Source organism: Mustelus asterias, chromosome 17 (genome assembly GCF_964213995.1).
Source record: "Mustelus asterias chromosome 17, sMusAst1.hap1.1, whole genome shotgun sequence".
Taxonomy (NCBI): Eukaryota; Metazoa; Chordata; class Chondrichthyes; order Carcharhiniformes; family Triakidae; genus Mustelus; species Mustelus asterias.
Genome location: NC_135817.1, coordinates 33,596,979 through 33,614,289, shown reverse-complemented (window position 1 = coordinate 33,614,289; position 17,311 = coordinate 33,596,979). Strand labels below are relative to the sequence as shown.

The 17,311-nt window shown below is 39.3% G+C and overlaps 1 protein-coding gene across 13 annotated transcripts in view; it reads right to left on the bottom strand.

The window, feature by feature from the left end:
• The window catches only part of LOC144506416 (dystrophin-like), a 1,861,003-nt gene that overhangs the window by 977,443 nt on the left and 866,249 nt on the right, over positions 1–17,311 (bottom strand). For all 13 annotated transcript variants that reach the window (XM_078232507.1, XM_078232503.1, XM_078232508.1 and 10 more), the window contains 4 exons: positions 12,902–13,084; positions 11,941–12,075; positions 9,009–9,158; positions 108–269 (listed from right to left, as the gene is read on the bottom strand). In XM_078232507.1, coding sequence (XP_078088633.1) covers positions 108–269; positions 9,009–9,158; positions 11,941–12,075; positions 12,902–13,084 — 630 coding nt within the window. The remainder of the gene's footprint in view (positions 1–107; positions 270–9,008; positions 9,159–11,940; positions 12,076–12,901; positions 13,085–17,311) is intronic.

Below are 17,311 nucleotides of genomic sequence, written 5' to 3'. Positions count from 1 at the left end.
CCTCTTTTAGTTTTAATTAGGAAACAAATTTTTCTCCATTCTGAAAAAAAATGAAAATGCTCTGCTGGTTTGCAATCTAAGCTGAAGTATATCGTCCTCTGACATACCTGAGCTTCTTGAGGGACCTGAGCTGCATCAATTCTGTCAGCAATGTATGACGTTAGCTGTTTGTCAATCAACGCGAGAGATTCTTGGATTAAACGAAGGGTTTTGTCTGTCTCCTGTGCTGATTGAATGCTCTGCTCAAGGACTTTCTGTCTTCTTACAGCCTGGAAGGGTCAGGGAAAAACAAGTCATTAACACTCTGCTTCATCTCTCGCATCAGCAGAACTCTAAGATCTTTTGAGAATAACAATCAGCAGTAACTTATTGAAATAAGAAAAGTTTCGTGGTTGTTTTCAATTCATTTCAATCCCACCATGTTCTATAGAAAAGGCCAGTGCATGCACAGTATTAAAAAGTGGGATAATTGGGATGATTTTCCATGTGAAGACAAAAAAAAAAATCAAAGAATGGGTGCTAACCCCACTTGAATAGTAATGTACTAACAGCATTCAAATGTTCTCAGTAGGCTCATTTGCATCATTAATCACAGATCCAGGTCAAGTGTAAAGTGCATACTAATGGCAGGATGGAAACAAAAAAAGTGCGTAAATTAAAGGGCTGTGTCATCATTGGGGGACAAGAAAATCATAAGGCATCACACTGCATTAAAACTTTGATTACATTTTTAAAGTTCCTAATTGGCTGTGAAGCACTTCAATACAATTTCTTTCACTACAGATTTTCTTTATGCTAAAAAGAGACTAAGAAGCAACATCAAAACATTAAGGGAAAGGAAGACCATTCTGCAGATTTAAGGCCACAGCTGGACAATGATATCATAGCTTATGACAGTCTTGTGGTGCATTTTAACAACAGGCATCTGCAAGCTCAGTCTCTGTTAAGACAGTTCCCTAAGCTTTGTTAGCGAGGTGCTGCAATGCCTGCAGAACTGGTTGGTGTATTGTTGGCAGCTGTGACCAATCTGACCTTGCAGTGTGATACTGTTCTTGCGTCACTTCTGAAGTATCACCCAAAACAAACACATGAGCACAAGAATCAGGAACAAGAGTAGGCCACTTGGCCCCTTGAGCCTGCTCAGCCATTCAGTAAGATTATGGCTGATCTAATTGTAACCACATTACCTCTTACAGCGATAACCTTTTGTTTCTTTGCTATCTACCGCTACCTTAGAATAATCAAAGACTATGCTTCCACTCGCTTTTGAAGGGGAGAGTTCCACAGACTCACAAACCTGAGGGAAGAAAAATCTTCTCAACGCTGTCTTAAGTGGGTGACCCCTTATAGCTGCAAGAGGAAGCATTCTTTCCACATCCACCCTATCTAAAACCCTCAGGATCTTATATGGTTCAATCAAGTTACCACTTAGAAGAGTAAGTCAGTCAGGCCATTGCACTTGATTTTGTCAATATGCTTGGTGCCATAATCTATCTGAACAGAGGTGAAAATTCTGTAATGATCAACAAGCTTCCCTACACTTTATAATGGGGGAATGTCATCAATAAAGAAACTGAAAATTGATGCAAGAACACTTCTGTGAGGAACTTCATCTTTTCAGAGGTCTGCATGTCATCATTGGTCATAGGTTGCCTTGATTTCAAAGTATTCAACTCATGAATCCTGGCTGGATCAAAGTTGTCATATGGTCTGATACAGAGTAGATCTACCGGATCCTGACTTGTTGAGCAAGCTATTGGCAAGCAAATGACATTTTATGGGATTAATGAGTTCTATCATTCTACTGATGATTGCGAGGAAATTTAATTGGTCAAATTAGACTTATCCTGCACTTTGTAAGCAATCTTTCATGTTATTGAGTAAATGCCAGTGTCACAGCTGCACTGGGACAGGTTTAGTAGGGGAGTGGCTTGCTCTGCTGTGTCAGTCTTAAGCAACACAGCTGGGATGAATCTAACATAGCAATAATCATTGCCCTATTCGACTTCTCCCAATCATCTGCAGAGTGATAGAAAATGTCATCAATAATTCCATCAAACAACATGTGTTTGCCAATAGCTTGTTCACTGATGCTCAGTTTCGATTCTGCTAGCGCTATACAGTAAAAAATCTTGTTACAGCTTCAGTTCAGACACAAAGATGATTCTGTGCACCCCATTCCTAGCCAGTGGAAATGTGCAAAACAAGGTGGAAACTGGGGTCACTGCCTCTCTCTCTCAATGTTAATAGCAAATGAACGAGGAAACTTAACACCAATGTCTCTCAAACAAAGATGTTTGTTAGGCAGCACTGGTAAGTTTTTTCTTAAAAAAAGAAAGGCACTTTTGTAAAATGCTGATCTGAGGTCTCTAGTCTTGACTTGATTAGGTCCTCCAGGTGAACTTCACAATTGCTCACAGAACAAGGTTACATCAGCATATCCAAATAAAAGCAGATTTATTAGACAAATAGTTAAATATTCCACAATTTCACTGTAAGCAAATAAGTTCCAGCCTCATGGACAACAAAACAAGTTAAATAGCCTTTGTTTTGCTCCTCTCTTAAATGTTTACCAAGAAAACGAATGGGAAATCTGGTTTACTCAATCCAATATTCTGTCAAAAGAGATTAAGGGATAAAGATTTTCAGTATATTCAAACAAAATTGATTTTGGTGTGCAACAGGATTACCAGTTCTTGTGCACTAAGCAATTTCTCGCACATTAATTCCCGAGCATTTCAACTTCCACAGGAATGACTATTGAATTCAGTGGTTTAGTTCCACAATTTAAAAAATTTTGTTACGCTCAGTTTACTCATTGCTTTGATTCCATATATGTAGCATCACATTAAGTGACAGAAGATCTACTGAAGTAACTGTATATATAAAATGTTAAGTTTAACGTGATATCAACTGTACAATAACAATGTATCTTTAATTTCAGTGAGAAGTAGAGTGCAAGATAATAAGAAAAGGAATATTACAATACAAGAATTAGCAAAGACCTCAAATGGGATGCATTTTACAAACTCAAATGTCTGATCATCAAAACATCTATATACTCATCTTTCACATTGTTGCATTGTGCTTTACAACCACTGATTAGAGGTAGACTGGAGCAGATATCTTGCACAGACCTTCAACATCTTCTAGTATGACACAATGTTCTGCTATAGGTCACTGGTATCATGATGCCATTGGTGTGGTACTTCAACACTTCACAGAAAAGAATATTTTATACTGCATAACTGAAACTTAAAAAGTGGTAAAAAAGAGAGAACTAAACAAGATGAGGAAAGCCCACACTTTTGCCAAAATGGAGAGCCTCTCTCTCATGGCAAAAAATAGGGGAAGTGGCTGAAAATCTGAACTTCAGTCCTCTCGAATATAGCAATTCCCATTTGCATGGGTGGGAATCAGGGCAGACCTGCATGTTTTACAGAGACAGCTGAGCATTTAAACCACCACCTGCCTTCACAGAAGTAAGATTTGGTAGGCTTGAGTGCGAGAAACCCAAAGTATGCAGATCAGACCTGGTGAGAGCAGGTTTGAAGTTTGTGGATTCAATTGGATAACCAGAGTTCCCCTTTGGAGAGGTGAGATATCCCTTTGCAGCTGGTTCTGGGATACCTTTGGGGGAGATAAGGTAGCTTTTAGTGGAGGTCAAGTGCCTTTTAGAATTCTTAAAAATCAGCATAAATGTGAATACAAAGTGTATAACCTCATTACCTTCAAACTCATTGGAACTGTCAATGGATCTATAAAAATCAACAGTCAAAACCATCAAAAGCACCAGTCAAGGGGACCTGTCAAACTTTCAAGGCACTTAAAAGTCCAGCCCTTAAAACCTTTGAAAAACTGCCCAGAGTGTTAAAAAAAAAGCTTGTTTGGTGCTTTGCATTGTCTCCTCAAATAGGCCTAAGGATTATCATTACAAGATTAGTGCTGTATGACTGATTTCACAATCATCCATTATCACAGTTAGGTAACTGATGTTTCATAGTTTGGTTGACAGGTACAAGTGGTTATTTTTGATTTAGGACTATGAATTCCAATGCATGTTGTTATAAGGGAATCTTCTTTTGAATCAAATGTTTGTTGTTGTAAAGCTTTATTTAATTGAAGGAAGGCAAATGTAGTAAATGTTTCTCAATGAATAAGAGGTTTTTTTTCAATATAGGAAAGCCTGCAGTAGACACTTAGAACTCCACTTTATAGAACCATGGCTGAATCTTTCAGTCCACTTCTTTTTACTTACCTTAGTCTGGAGCTGCACATTTCTTGTCTTGACTTCCGACCAAGGCCTGTTGAAAATTGTGCAATACCGCTGTGCCTAGAGGCCGTTAATGAAATGCAGAGCAGGATCATCAACAGAGATCAAACTAGACCGTGTTTTTTAAGCATTAGTTGCAGGTGGTGTAGTGAGCAGTAGGTCAGGAGAGTAGTTGGATGGTCAGGGAAGGCTAGACGGGGAGAATTAATCAGAGGGGTGGGAGCATACGGTAGGGGGTTGGGTTGAATCGGGGATTAGGGAAGGCAGTCATGTGGTCAGGGATGGGAGGTTGGGAGATAGTTGGGTATAGGGGCTTAAATGAGGGTATGGGTGGGACAGGAGGCTGTGGTTGGGGTGAGTGGTATAGTTACCCAGAAGGTAAAACTGATTTTAAACCTTCTATGTTTCCTGGATAACTAGTCTGCCAAGAGAGGCAGGACCATTCAAAGTCTTTGACTTCAAATCAGATTTTCCAGATGTAGGGCAATTGCCCGACAGAAGCTGAAACTTCCAGGGCAATTCCAGTGCAGTCCTTACCTGGGATATCGGAGGGGCTCCCTAGCGCGCATTTTCCGAGGTATAACCCTCCATGTATGGAAGTTCTAGGCCCTTATTTTATCTAATTTCTGTCCTGAGGTCTGTCTATGGTGGATACTAGGTGAGTTGGCATGGTTGGTGTAAGGATAAAGTGTGGTTAGGAGATATGGTTTGGCATGAGTTGGCACTAAGTTAGCATAGGAGCTATAAAGAGCTATGGAGCAGAGGACATGAGATGATATTACGGGCACAGAGGGCTATAGGTGAGGGGCATAGTTTAACATGAAGTGTATGAGGGGTACTGGGGGGGGTGAGAGGATGCAAGTTGGTTTGAAGTGTATGAGGTGCCATGGGAGGGAAAAATTGTGGGTGGTATGAGGAATGTGTTGGGGGATGAGGGGGTAAGACTGGAGGGATGTTTTGATCTTTATTTTAACTTTTGACAAAGTGCCAGAGTCCCACTTCAGCCCTTCCGCCCAGCCTCCCTCCTGCACTTCCTCAGATTTTCACAGGGTGCTCACCCCAATTTTTAATCCAGCCTCTCCCCCAAGATTGAAAATCCAATACCCGGGCTGTCATTTTTAATGGGCGGGTTCATTGAGTCAGGAATTCTCCCAGGAGCGAAAATCTGAGCCTCATTGTGGAGGTATTTCTCTTTCGAATGTTGAAAGATGTCAGGTCATTTACTACAATATATGCAATTTCCATTTAAGTTTCATCTTGGGGTTTATAATCTTCATCACAACTACTCAAGGTGTGATGAAGATTACAAAATGAACATTTTGTTACTCAACATTCAAATGCTAAAAAAATTCAAACGTAATAATATGGGCACATGTTCATGTTCATGTTGATTTTCATTCCAGTTGAATCACTCTGCAATAAGTAAGCTTATGATTGGCTGAAAAATTAGAAACTTTCTTAAGTTCATCAGTGCAATTAAAAAAAAATGTTAAGGTTGGCAGTAATCAAAATTAATGTTAAAACTTGCACAGTATTCTAAATAGCTGCTAAATATGGACCAGTGTGTTACATACTGATCTACGAACTGCTAAGATAACTCGATTTGGCTCACATGAAAATACGATTAGTGAAACACCAGGAGAGTGTAATCAGTTGATTTATAGATTGCATGACAGTCTTTGTCTGTTCTCACATAGGGTACTCTTGCTATCACAAAATATGCTTAGTAACTTCAAATCATTGCTTGTGTGTGTAAATTGCAGACTAGCACATATTTTCTGAAGATCTTGTTCCCATATTAAAAAGGATTTCAGTCATTAAACTAAATATTTTCTCAAAGTGCTGATCAACAGATAAACAGAAACGGTCCAGAGATACAGATTGTTCTTTTACCTTCCACTACATATTCATGACTCAGGTAAATGTTTCTCTAGGCTTAGGGTGGAAACACAGTGGGAATCATTTTCAATTTGACAGAGCAGAAAATCCTCTGTCGTGGCATACGCTCTGTTTGAATTTTCCTTTCCAATGATGTCAATGAGCAGTCCATCCACTATCACTAGTTCAAAGCCCAAAGTTGAAAATTACCCCAAATATAATAGCACTTTATAGAAAGAGTACCACACGTGCCTTGGGAACTCGTGATGCCAATGTTTTCCATCCCTGAGAACTCGCTTCTCAAAATTCACCTCAAATATATACTTATTAAAAAGGGAAACAAAATAGATGTTTTTTGTTACTCAACATTCAAATGCTAAAAAAATTCAAACGTAATAATATGGGCACATGTTCAAAGAAAAATTGAACTTTACTCCATAAGAATTGAACTTAATAAATAAATAATAAACGGCAGCAAGTGTCAACCTTGAAAAGGGAAATAAAGGGTTACAAAAACATACACAACTCCTAAATGAGGGTAGTATGCAAGTCAGCGTTCACATATATAGGCTGCTGTAAATGAGCAGTCTGATCACTCAACGGAATCAGCACCCTCCTGTTGGACACATTCTTCTGCAAGCGTCATTAATCCAAGTGACCATGGGGATAAAGTCAAACATTATAAAGCAATTTACATAAAAGATAGAACAAAATGGAGAAAGATGCACAGCCTTGCAGGTTATCAACAAATTTGAAATTAATATTGTCTACTGCGGTGATTTATAACTTAGTTACAAATAGTGATATTTTCTTAAAATTAAATTAGAAAGCTTGTGGATAAAATCTGGGTTTAAGTTTGACAGAAGTGGATGAGACGAGGACTTACTATCCTCAACAGCAGCCGTTGAAGACTAAAAAACTGTTATGCCCAACATCATTAGAACATAAATTGTCCTGAAAATAAATTCTCAACAGACACCAGAAAAAATACAAATCAAAGCCTGCAATCCATCTAAGAGCCATCACTAAAATGGATATCGTTTTGCAGTTGCAAGGGTGACTCAGGAATTGCAAATAGGTCTGCTCCAGACAATGGCGACAAAAAAAATGTTTGGTAGGTTTGCACTATAAATAACTGAATGATTATGAACCATGGCAGCTTGTGATAAGATTACTAGACTCCCAATCAGCTGGCTCAATTTTGGATTCCTCCATCACAGTTATCACTCAAACTTGGTCCCATCCATGCTAACCCGTGAGTAGGTTACCTACTATAGCAAGTACTTCATCAGACTAGATTGCGAACATCAGGCAGGAGAAAACCTTTCCAAGGTCCCACACCCAGCCTATAAGAGTCTTTCCAAAGCACCGATCAAGAGGATTGATTAGTCCATGAGTTGGACTCCTTAAAGACCTGGTAGTGAATTTAGAGAATTCTGATGGCAGGAGAACACTGTGACACACAGACAATACCGGATGCCAACATCACACAGAGCAGCTAATTAGTTCTTTGTAAAGCACACTGTTCAATTCCTGTCGAGATTCAATCTTTACAACAAAACTCCTCTCCTGACTTAACCTAGTCTGCAACCAATTAAAGATCTAAACTCTATCAATACATTTTCCTGATCATACACATCTGCACTTTGTACAGAATTATTAGACATGCAAAGGCAAAACTGTCAATAGGTTGGCTAAATGGTCTCACTGTCTTCCCACATCTGAAATTGTCACAATGGACAGGATTTTCATTCTGAAGGCAGGCAATGGACAACAGGACCATTTGCGGATTCTGAATCTGTCCCCAGGGAAACAGTCACCGGCCCTGATTTTCATAGGGGTGGCCCCCTTAACCGGTTTAAAGACATGTTTGTTGGCCAATTAGCAGCCATGGGAGCAGGAATGATCAGTGCAAGTGCAGGCCTGATTTAAGAAGGCTGTCATTTAATTGCTTTAATTTGAAAGATGTCTCAGACCTCTGATGTTTCAAGAGAACTGGAACCTAGGGCTGGATTTGTAGATGCAAAAGTGGAGGTTATCCTTGAGGCCATGGAGAAAAGGAAGGAGGTCAACTTGACGGGTGGAAAGAGCTGCCCGTTCACCCAGAACAAGCAAGCCTGGGTGTAGATAGATGGGACAGAGTGCAGTGTGCAGAAATAGTTCCAGTGAAGAAAGCAATTCAATGATCTGTAATACTCTGACAGAGTGTAAAACTGAACTCTCAGGACAAGCCTCTAAGTATTCACCCTCCAGCAGACACAGCAGCTGAGGAGTCTGAGGATGCATGCTGCTCCTGAAAATGGAAAGACTGAGTGCCTTGGGCATTTACAAATCTGTGAAATTTGCTTAGAGCCCTACTGTTGCTGAGGACCTGGCAATACTGACAGTTCAGCTTCTAATGAATAGGAGTAGCAGGCAATGGCCACAAAGGCAATTGGTGCCTCATCACAAGCTGTCAATGGGCTCTTTAATAATTGGAATTGCCATGGTTAATAATCAGGCCGGATCATAAGGCCACCTCTCCTACCCTAGTAAAGCCCGCTAGCATTATGAATGGTATCAGGAATCAACATATCAGCCAGCACCAGTATCTTAATTCCTCACCTTCCTCAGTTCCCACCCCGAGTGGGACCTGAACTCCAGCCCTTTTGATCTGCAAATAGTTTACAGTCCATATTGTACTGAAACCCACATGTATATACTTAGCACAATTCTGAAAAAAGACAAGTCTTTTTGAAAGGTTTCTATTGATTGATCCAGGCTCAGTGCCATGAAGTCCTCTCAGAAACAAGGATATTGTTATCATCACCCAAGGATTATTAAGTCACTTGAACAAATAGCAGAGCATCCATCTCACCTGTTGTACGAGCTCCTCCCAACGAGTGTTGAATGTCTCCAGCTTTTCATTAATCAGCTCATCCAGAATTTCACCATCAGTCAATGTCTGCGCCAACTCACGGATTTGATTTTGATTATCTTCTGGGTGACGCATGACATTATCAAGGGACTGAAAAAAATCCACAATATCAAAAGTAAATGACTTTGAATTCAGCTTTAGGATGGTAGGTTGTGTTTTATATAATATTTTGTATACTGAGGTTGGAACATGATCCAAGGCTGTAACACATCAATGAATTCAGATAGCATTAAAACAGTTTACAACAATTTAATAAGAGTAGAGATAAGCCCACAGTAGAGATAAGCCTGTAAATAATTTGATTGGCAAAACATTTCAAATGGACACTAGGCTCAGTGAAATAAGTGACACTGCATCACATAATTCATGCTTTAGTGATAACAGGTCTTACTCTAGAGCAAGATGAAAGAAAATACCTTGCATGCATGTTTGTATATATGCTTATCTATCCACAAGCAAAGATGGACACAAACATTGTTTTCTCACCATTTAAAAAAGCAAACAGCCACAGGTTACTTTCCAATGCCGATGCCTCAAGTCTCTGATCATGCCAGAATGATTTCTGTGAGCATATCAGTTCCATCTCCTAGTGCATGAAAAATTCTTACGCTCGTCCCTGACAACTGCTTCTAAACCAGTGTTCTATTTGAAGCATTGCGATCCTTCGTTAGCAATTAATGACACATTTTCAGATATATAAATCATTTGGCCATCATGGAGGGTTTAACCACTAATTGCTAGTCACCTCGGGCCATAAGCAATTAATGCAAAAGCACATTTTTTATTGAAAACCATTATACTGCATGTTGTTGCTTGCACCACCTATTTTCAATATAACTACAGAGATCAGCATCACTGTGCTGCCTAATGCATAAATAAAAGTATTGTTTTTGACATCAAAAAATGCAATTTACTGCTGGGAATATTTTAAGAGCAATATGGATAGAAACTTGCTAATAACTGTAGTAACATTGCAGGCCTTGCTATAACATTGTGTACTAGTGGTCCAGTGAGGTATAGCTAAATTTCATTTTCCTCACTGCACCACCCTCTTTCCCCACCCCCTCCCTGTTTCCCAATTGCATTGGTTGGGTTGCAATCTCATTATATTTGGAGGCCAAATGTTTAAATAGTTTCAAGTACACAGGGCAGTGTGATACATTTAAAATAATATCTCCACTGAATGCAAGACTTCGCAGGATATCTACAATGGCAATGGCACTACTCTCACTACTCTCAATCCCAAGGGCATCCACTCTATACAATGTTAATCAAGGTGACTTGTAATTAGGGCAGAAAACTTCTCACTCACCGGGTTCCACTCTGTATGCTCCGACCATAAAGACATCCCCAGTCAGGACATCTCTGTTCCGAGTACAATCTTTTCAATATTCCCAGCCTCAAACACTCAACCTCCCTCAAATATTTGCATACCTTAACTACCTCTCATTCTATAGTTCACCATTTCCCTCTACTAGTAATAAAACTCCAGGCTGTTGTCATTACACCATAACCATAACTTGTCCTCCACTTCCATCTAAATTCCTCAACCCACCCACCACCAATCATTAATGCAACAATAATTTGTGTGTTAATAAATTTGTCATTGTGTAACTTTTTCTACTTCTTAATTTGATCCTTGGCAGCTGTTTTTATGCCGGTGTTCTATTTGTAACATTACTATTCTTTGTTAGCAATAATGGATACATTGAGTTTATTTTTATACATTTAGCTATCACGCAAGGTTTACCCATAACTGATCAATTAAACCAGAAAAAAATGGTTGGTTGTGAGGCTGGGAGTGGTGTGTCAGATTTCTGAAAGCAATAGGTCAACCGAGCATGCTTGGGGAATCAGGGATGAGTTGATGGACTCTACACGTAACTAAGGAAGTATAATTTACATTTATATTGTCTCTCACCACTTCCTTAGGATGTCCCAAAGTGCCTTGCAATTAATGAAATACTTCTGGAGTGTACTTAGATAACATAGGCACACATAGCAGCCAACTTGCGCATAGCAGAACCCAATAAAAAAACATTTGAATGAATTACCAAATAATCTGTTTTTCCTTTGGTTCATTATGATGCTTTTATAGTCTTCATGCCCTACATTATGTTCGTACCAGTATCCTGGATCAAGCTTGTGGATGAATCCCTGTGCCCCATCCCTTTAAAATTATCTATCCTTGCTTTGAAATCTGGATAATCTTTTGATAAAATGCCAAGAAAACTAACAGCAAACCATGTCTGGTAATTGCTTTTAGTTGCCGTGCTGTCTGTGCCTTCAAAAGACCTTAATTCTGTCCTTGAAGAATAACACATTAAACTTTCTTTTAAGTTTAAAATAATAAGAGGATGTTGAACAAACGTCTGAATAAGTTACAACATATTTAGAATGGAAATTCTTCTAGCTAACTCAGTGAGAAAAATAAGAAGATGATAGCAACTTTTAAGAAATAAGCTAAGACTTTGTAACTAACTCTTAGGTAACTGAGTGATTTCTTTGCACAGTTGGAGCCTATGCCATTGGGAATTCAAAACAATGTTTCTCTGTTTTAGGAGTTTCTACTGATTTAATTGAGCTCTCAGTTTGAAAAGAGTCAAATGCTTACATTTGAACAGAGCAGTTCCTTTTCATATTTTAGAAAAGGCGAACCAAGAGTCCTGGAATTTCAATATTTTACTAGTCAGATTTTAAAAGGAGCCATTTGTAATGCTCAAACTGATGCAAATCATTGTAAATTTGAACTACTAAATGTGGATGAAATTATAAAAATCAAAAGTTGTATTTATTTCATTTAAATATGATTTTTTTAATGAATGTTACATGGATGATTCATACAAGTAAGTCTGCAGGCACAGTTACTTACATCAAGTGCCTCAGAGATCTCCTCTGCACCTCCCTGAAGGTTTTCTGTTTCCCTGAGTTTAAGCTCCAGTTCATCAAGCCAGAGATTTTCTGCCTCCAGATAGGACAGTAATTCACACCAACATGACCACACCTCCTGAGATTGAATGTAGGAAATTCAAAATTAGAAATGAAGACAAAATAAAATATGATGCAGAATAATCAAGCAACAGTATGCAACTAATTTCCTATTCAATTGTCGAGTAGCTTTTCCAAAATACAGAAACATTCTTTGGAGAGAAATGAGCAGACTAGTGTTAACAAAAACATCTCACTAAAAATAAAATGAGTCTGTGTTTAATGCTCATCATATTTTGCTCATCATTACACTGAAGGATAGATAAACTCACCATGGCAACATTTTGATAATATGGGGGTATAACACTAGATTGTTTAAAAATAACACCAAGCTTGAACCAATCCAAATCTAATAAACTTGTGACATGTAGGTATAAGCTTATGAATGTGTCTTTACCATCAAAGGAGAGACAAATAGGCAATCAGCAGAACCGCTTTCAATCTATTTCTTCCCCACAACCCTGCACTCAACTACCCCCAACACCACAACTCTCACAAATCAATGAGGGTTATGTTTTCCTTGGAAACTACAAAATTCTTGATGAATTTTATGTCATATTAGTGTTTGACAGTGAGGTATTTAATACAGGTAATAGTAGACTCTTGCTCGCACCACTATTTCCCCAACCTCCAAACAGCCCCCTACATGCCAAAAATTGGATAAGAATGTCTCTTTGAAATAAATGAGACATTTTACCCAACTTTGTGCAAGGCTGGTGCTTTCTTTTTCATTAGTTAGTATATACGAGCAATAATTGTCCCGACAAAAGCAGTTTGCAATTTTTTTTAATCTAACATGCACGATTGGAAAGAAAGGAAATAACTTCTGCAATCCAAGAGCAGACCTCAAGAGTCTTGCATTTCCTATTCAGTCTGCTGCAAAGTCGCTGGTAGTTGCCTGTCAGCATGTCCAACTCAGATTTCAAAGCATCATGGGCTGTCAGTGGAGCCTTCTCTATGAAACTGTTAACACCATCACTCAAGAGCTTCACCTTCACCTCTTTCTGTGATACCTCTTCCTTGGCTCTCTGGAAAAAGAAGTGCATATAACTACACAAGCAAGAGCTCATCATTACAAAGTGCAATTGTGTTTACACCAAATATAACTGCTGCTTTTCTCAGTTTCTTCAACCCTCCTCCCAAGTCAAGGAAATGAAGCATGACCATATACAGTCCTCCATGCTATCCATTTGTTGAGAAGAAAAACTACTGATGCTCTTTAAGAATACATTGGTTACCAGCATTCAACTCTGAAATCTCTGATCCAATTTATAGAGACAGAGATTAGATAGAATTTTACCTGTTTAGGGTGGCACAGTGGCACATTGGTTAGCACTGCTGCCTCACAGCGCCAGAGACCCGGGTTCGATTCCCGGCTTGGGTCACTGTCTGTGTGGAATTTGCACATTCTCCCTGTGTCTGCGTGGGTTTCCTCCGGGTGTTCCGGTTTCCTCCCATGGTCTGAAAGACATGCTGGTTAGGTGCATTGACCCGAACAGGCAGCGAAGTATGCCGACTAGGGGAATTTCACAGTAACTTCGTTGCGGTGTTAATGTAAGCTTTATTTGTGACTAATAAAATAAACTTGAACTTTAACTGTTTCATAATACCTCATTGAGGGGAAGTGGTTAGTAATGCAAGGACAAGAAAACTTCCAAAAGCTCCCACTTTATTGTTGCACTAAATGATTATGCTTTCTACAATTAGTATTAATTGTGGGCCATGACCTGGACTCATTTGTTAAACCAGAGAAATAGTGTCAAAGAGCTGCCAGTACCCAACAATGAGTATGTTGAACGATCCAATTTTTAAGAAAATGATGAGTAAAGAATCCCTAATCCTAATGAAACAGTCTGAAATATTGAAACTTGAATAATAGTGGAAGAGCTACTTGCTGCCATTTTCTTTAATCCTCCCCAAAGAGAATCTCAAAATGCATGCTGAAAAGCCACATTTAAAATGCTGAAATGTTCTGAAACATCCATTTAGGACACAATTAGAGAAGGATTTTAACCCCATTTTTTACCTAGACACTGGGAATATCCAGATTGTAGCATCTTGGAGCAAAATACTGCTATCACTATTCAGCTACCATTGGAGAGAATATTACATTAACTGTACTTAGAACCACCTTGAAAACCAGACAGTTTGCAATCATACTTCAATATAAATTTTTATCTAATGTTAATACAAGTATTGGAATTAAATATTCTGTTCATGACATCTTATCTGATGATACAACAGAAGTTGAGTATAACTTTGAACATGTAACCCTTTGTAAGATTATTAGATTCCTAACCAGAATACTAATTATTAAAATTTGATTTTATTATTATAAACTCGCATCTAACTTATTAGGAACTTGTCTTGGTGGTATAGCAAAATAGGAAAACTTAGAAATACGGCACAGTTTAGAAAAGATGCCAAGGTAGTATGGAAAAATGAGCAAAAGCTGAGACCAGCTTCTTCCCTGCTGCCATCAGACTTTTGAATGGACCTACCTCTCATTAAGTTGATCTTTCCCGACACCCTAGCTATGACTGTAACACTACATTCTGCACTCTCTCGTTTCCTTCTCTATGAATGGTATGCTCTGTCTGTATAGTACGCAAGAAACAATACTTTTCACTGTATACTAATACATGTGACAATAAAAAATCAAATCAAAAACCGTGGTTGGAACTTTACCACCACGCCCATCCTGAAACCGGGGCGGGCGAGGCTCGCAGGCCGGAATTCTCCGTGGCCTTGGGTGGGATTTTACGAGCCTCGCCCAAGCGTGACATGCATAGGCAGCTGGGATCAAGTGAATCCCTCTAGATTCAGGAATAAATATGAAGGGCATTATGTAATTATGCTTTCTCCAATTATTATTAATTGTGGGCCATGACCTAGACTCATTTGATAAACCAGAGAAATAGTGTCAAAGAGCTGCTAGTACCCAACAACCACAAGAATTATTCCTGTTTGGTCAAGAATAGCATGCTCAATCATGGGGCTCAAGGTGATTAGGGAAGAAAGAGAACATGACAAGAACAAGATAAGAAATAGGAAAAAGAGAAAAACAGAGAAGAGGAGCCCAAAGACCAAAAACTGCATGAAGAAAAGTCATTGTGTACTCCCCATCCAGTCCTAATATTTGAAGCCCATGTTAGACTCTAAATTTCTGCCTGTTTATTATTGCTATAGTTTTACCTCAAAACCTAATAAAATTTGTTCTGACTTATTTCATTAGTCTCATGACTGATGTTTTTGCCAGTCTATTTCCATAACATTCAGGAGTTCAGAAACCTTAGAAAACCAGCAGTTTTAAAATAGCTATGGAGAATGATATGTCTGGCCCAAAAGTTAAAATTCTAAATTGGGGCAAGGCCAATTTTGATGGTATCAGGCAAGAACTTTCAAAAGTTAATTGGGGGAGTCTGTGGGAAAGCAAAAGGACTTTGGAAAGTGGGAGGCTTTCAAAAATGTGTTAACCAGGGTTCAGGGTAAACACATTCCTCTTAGAGTGAAGAGCAAGGCTAGCAGAAATCGGGAACCCTGGATGACTCGGGATATTGAGGCACTGGTCAAGAAGAAGGAGGAGGCACATGACTTGCATAGGCAGTTGGGATCAAGTGAATCGCTTGAAGAGTATATGGGGTGTAGGAGTAGAGTTAAGAGAGAAATCAGGAGGGCAAAAAGGGGACACGAGACTGTTTTGGCAGATAAGGCAAAGGAGAATCCAAAGAGCTTCTACAAATACATAAAGGGCAAAAGAGTAACTAGGGAGAGAGTTGGGCCTCTTAAGGATCAACAAGGTCATCTATGTGCGGATCCACAAGAGATGGGTGAGATCCTAAATGAATATTTCTCATCAGTATTTACTGTTGAGAAAAGCATGGATGCTAGGGAATTTGGGGAAATAAATAATAGTGTCTTGAGGAGTGTACACATTACAGAGAAAGAGGTGCTGGAAGTCTTAAAGCGCATCAAGGTAGATTAATCCCCAGGATCTGAAGTGTATCCCAGGACATTGTGGGAGGCTCGGGAGGAAATTGCGGATCCCCTAGCAAAGATATTTGATAATCACGGGTGAGGTGCCTGAAGATTGGAGGGTGGCAAATGTTGTGCCTTTGTTTAAAAAGGGCTGCAGGGAAAAGCCTGGGAACTACAGGCCAATGAGCCTCACATCTGTGGTGGGTAAGTTGTTGGAGGGTATTTTGAGAGACAGGATCTGCAGGCATTTAGAGACGCAAGGACTGATTAGGGATAGTCAGCATGGCTTTGTGAGTGGAAAATCATGTCTCACAAATTTGATTGAGTTTTTTGAAGGGGTAACCAAGAAGGAGGATGAGGGCAGTGCAGTTGATGTTGTCTACATGGATTTTAGCAATGCCTTTGACAAGGTATCACATGGTAGGATGTTGCATAAGGTTAAATCTCATGGAATCCAGGGTGAGATATCTAAATGGATACAAAATTGGCTTCTTGACAGAAGCCAGAGGGTGGTTGTCGAGGGTTGTTTTTCAAACTGGAGGCCTGTGACCAGCAGTGTGCCTCAAAGATCAGTGCTGGGTCCACTGTTATTTGTCATTTATATTAATGATTTGCATGAGAATATAGGAGGCATGGTTAGCAAGTTTGCAGATGACACCAAGATTGGTGGCACAGTGGACAGTGAAGAAAGTTATCTCCAATTACAATGGAATCTTGATCAATCGGGCCAATGGGCTGATGAACGGCAGATTTAGATAAATGCGAGGTGATGCATTTTAGTAGATTGAACTAGGGCAGGACTTACTCAGTTAACGGTAAGGCATTGGGGAGAGTTATAGAACAAAGAGATCTAGGGACACATGTTCAGAGCTCCTTGAAAGTGGAGTCACAGTGGACAGAATGGTGAAGGCATTCGGCATGCTTGGTTTCATTGGTCAGAACATTGAATACAGGAGTTGGGACGTCTTGTTGAAGTTGTACAAGACATTGGTAAGGCCACACTTGGAATACTGTGTACAGTTCTGGTCACCCTATTATAGAACGATATTATTAAACTAGAGAGTATGCAGAAAAGATTTACTAGGATGCTACCAGGACTTGATGGTTTGAGTTAAAACAAGAGGCTAGATAGACTGGGACTTTTTTTTCTGGAGCGTAGAAGGCTGAGGGGTGATCTTATAGAGGTCTATAAAATAATGAGGGATACAGATCAGCTAGATAGTCAATATCTTTTCCTAAAGGTAAGGGGAATCTAAAATTAGTGGGCATAGGTTTAA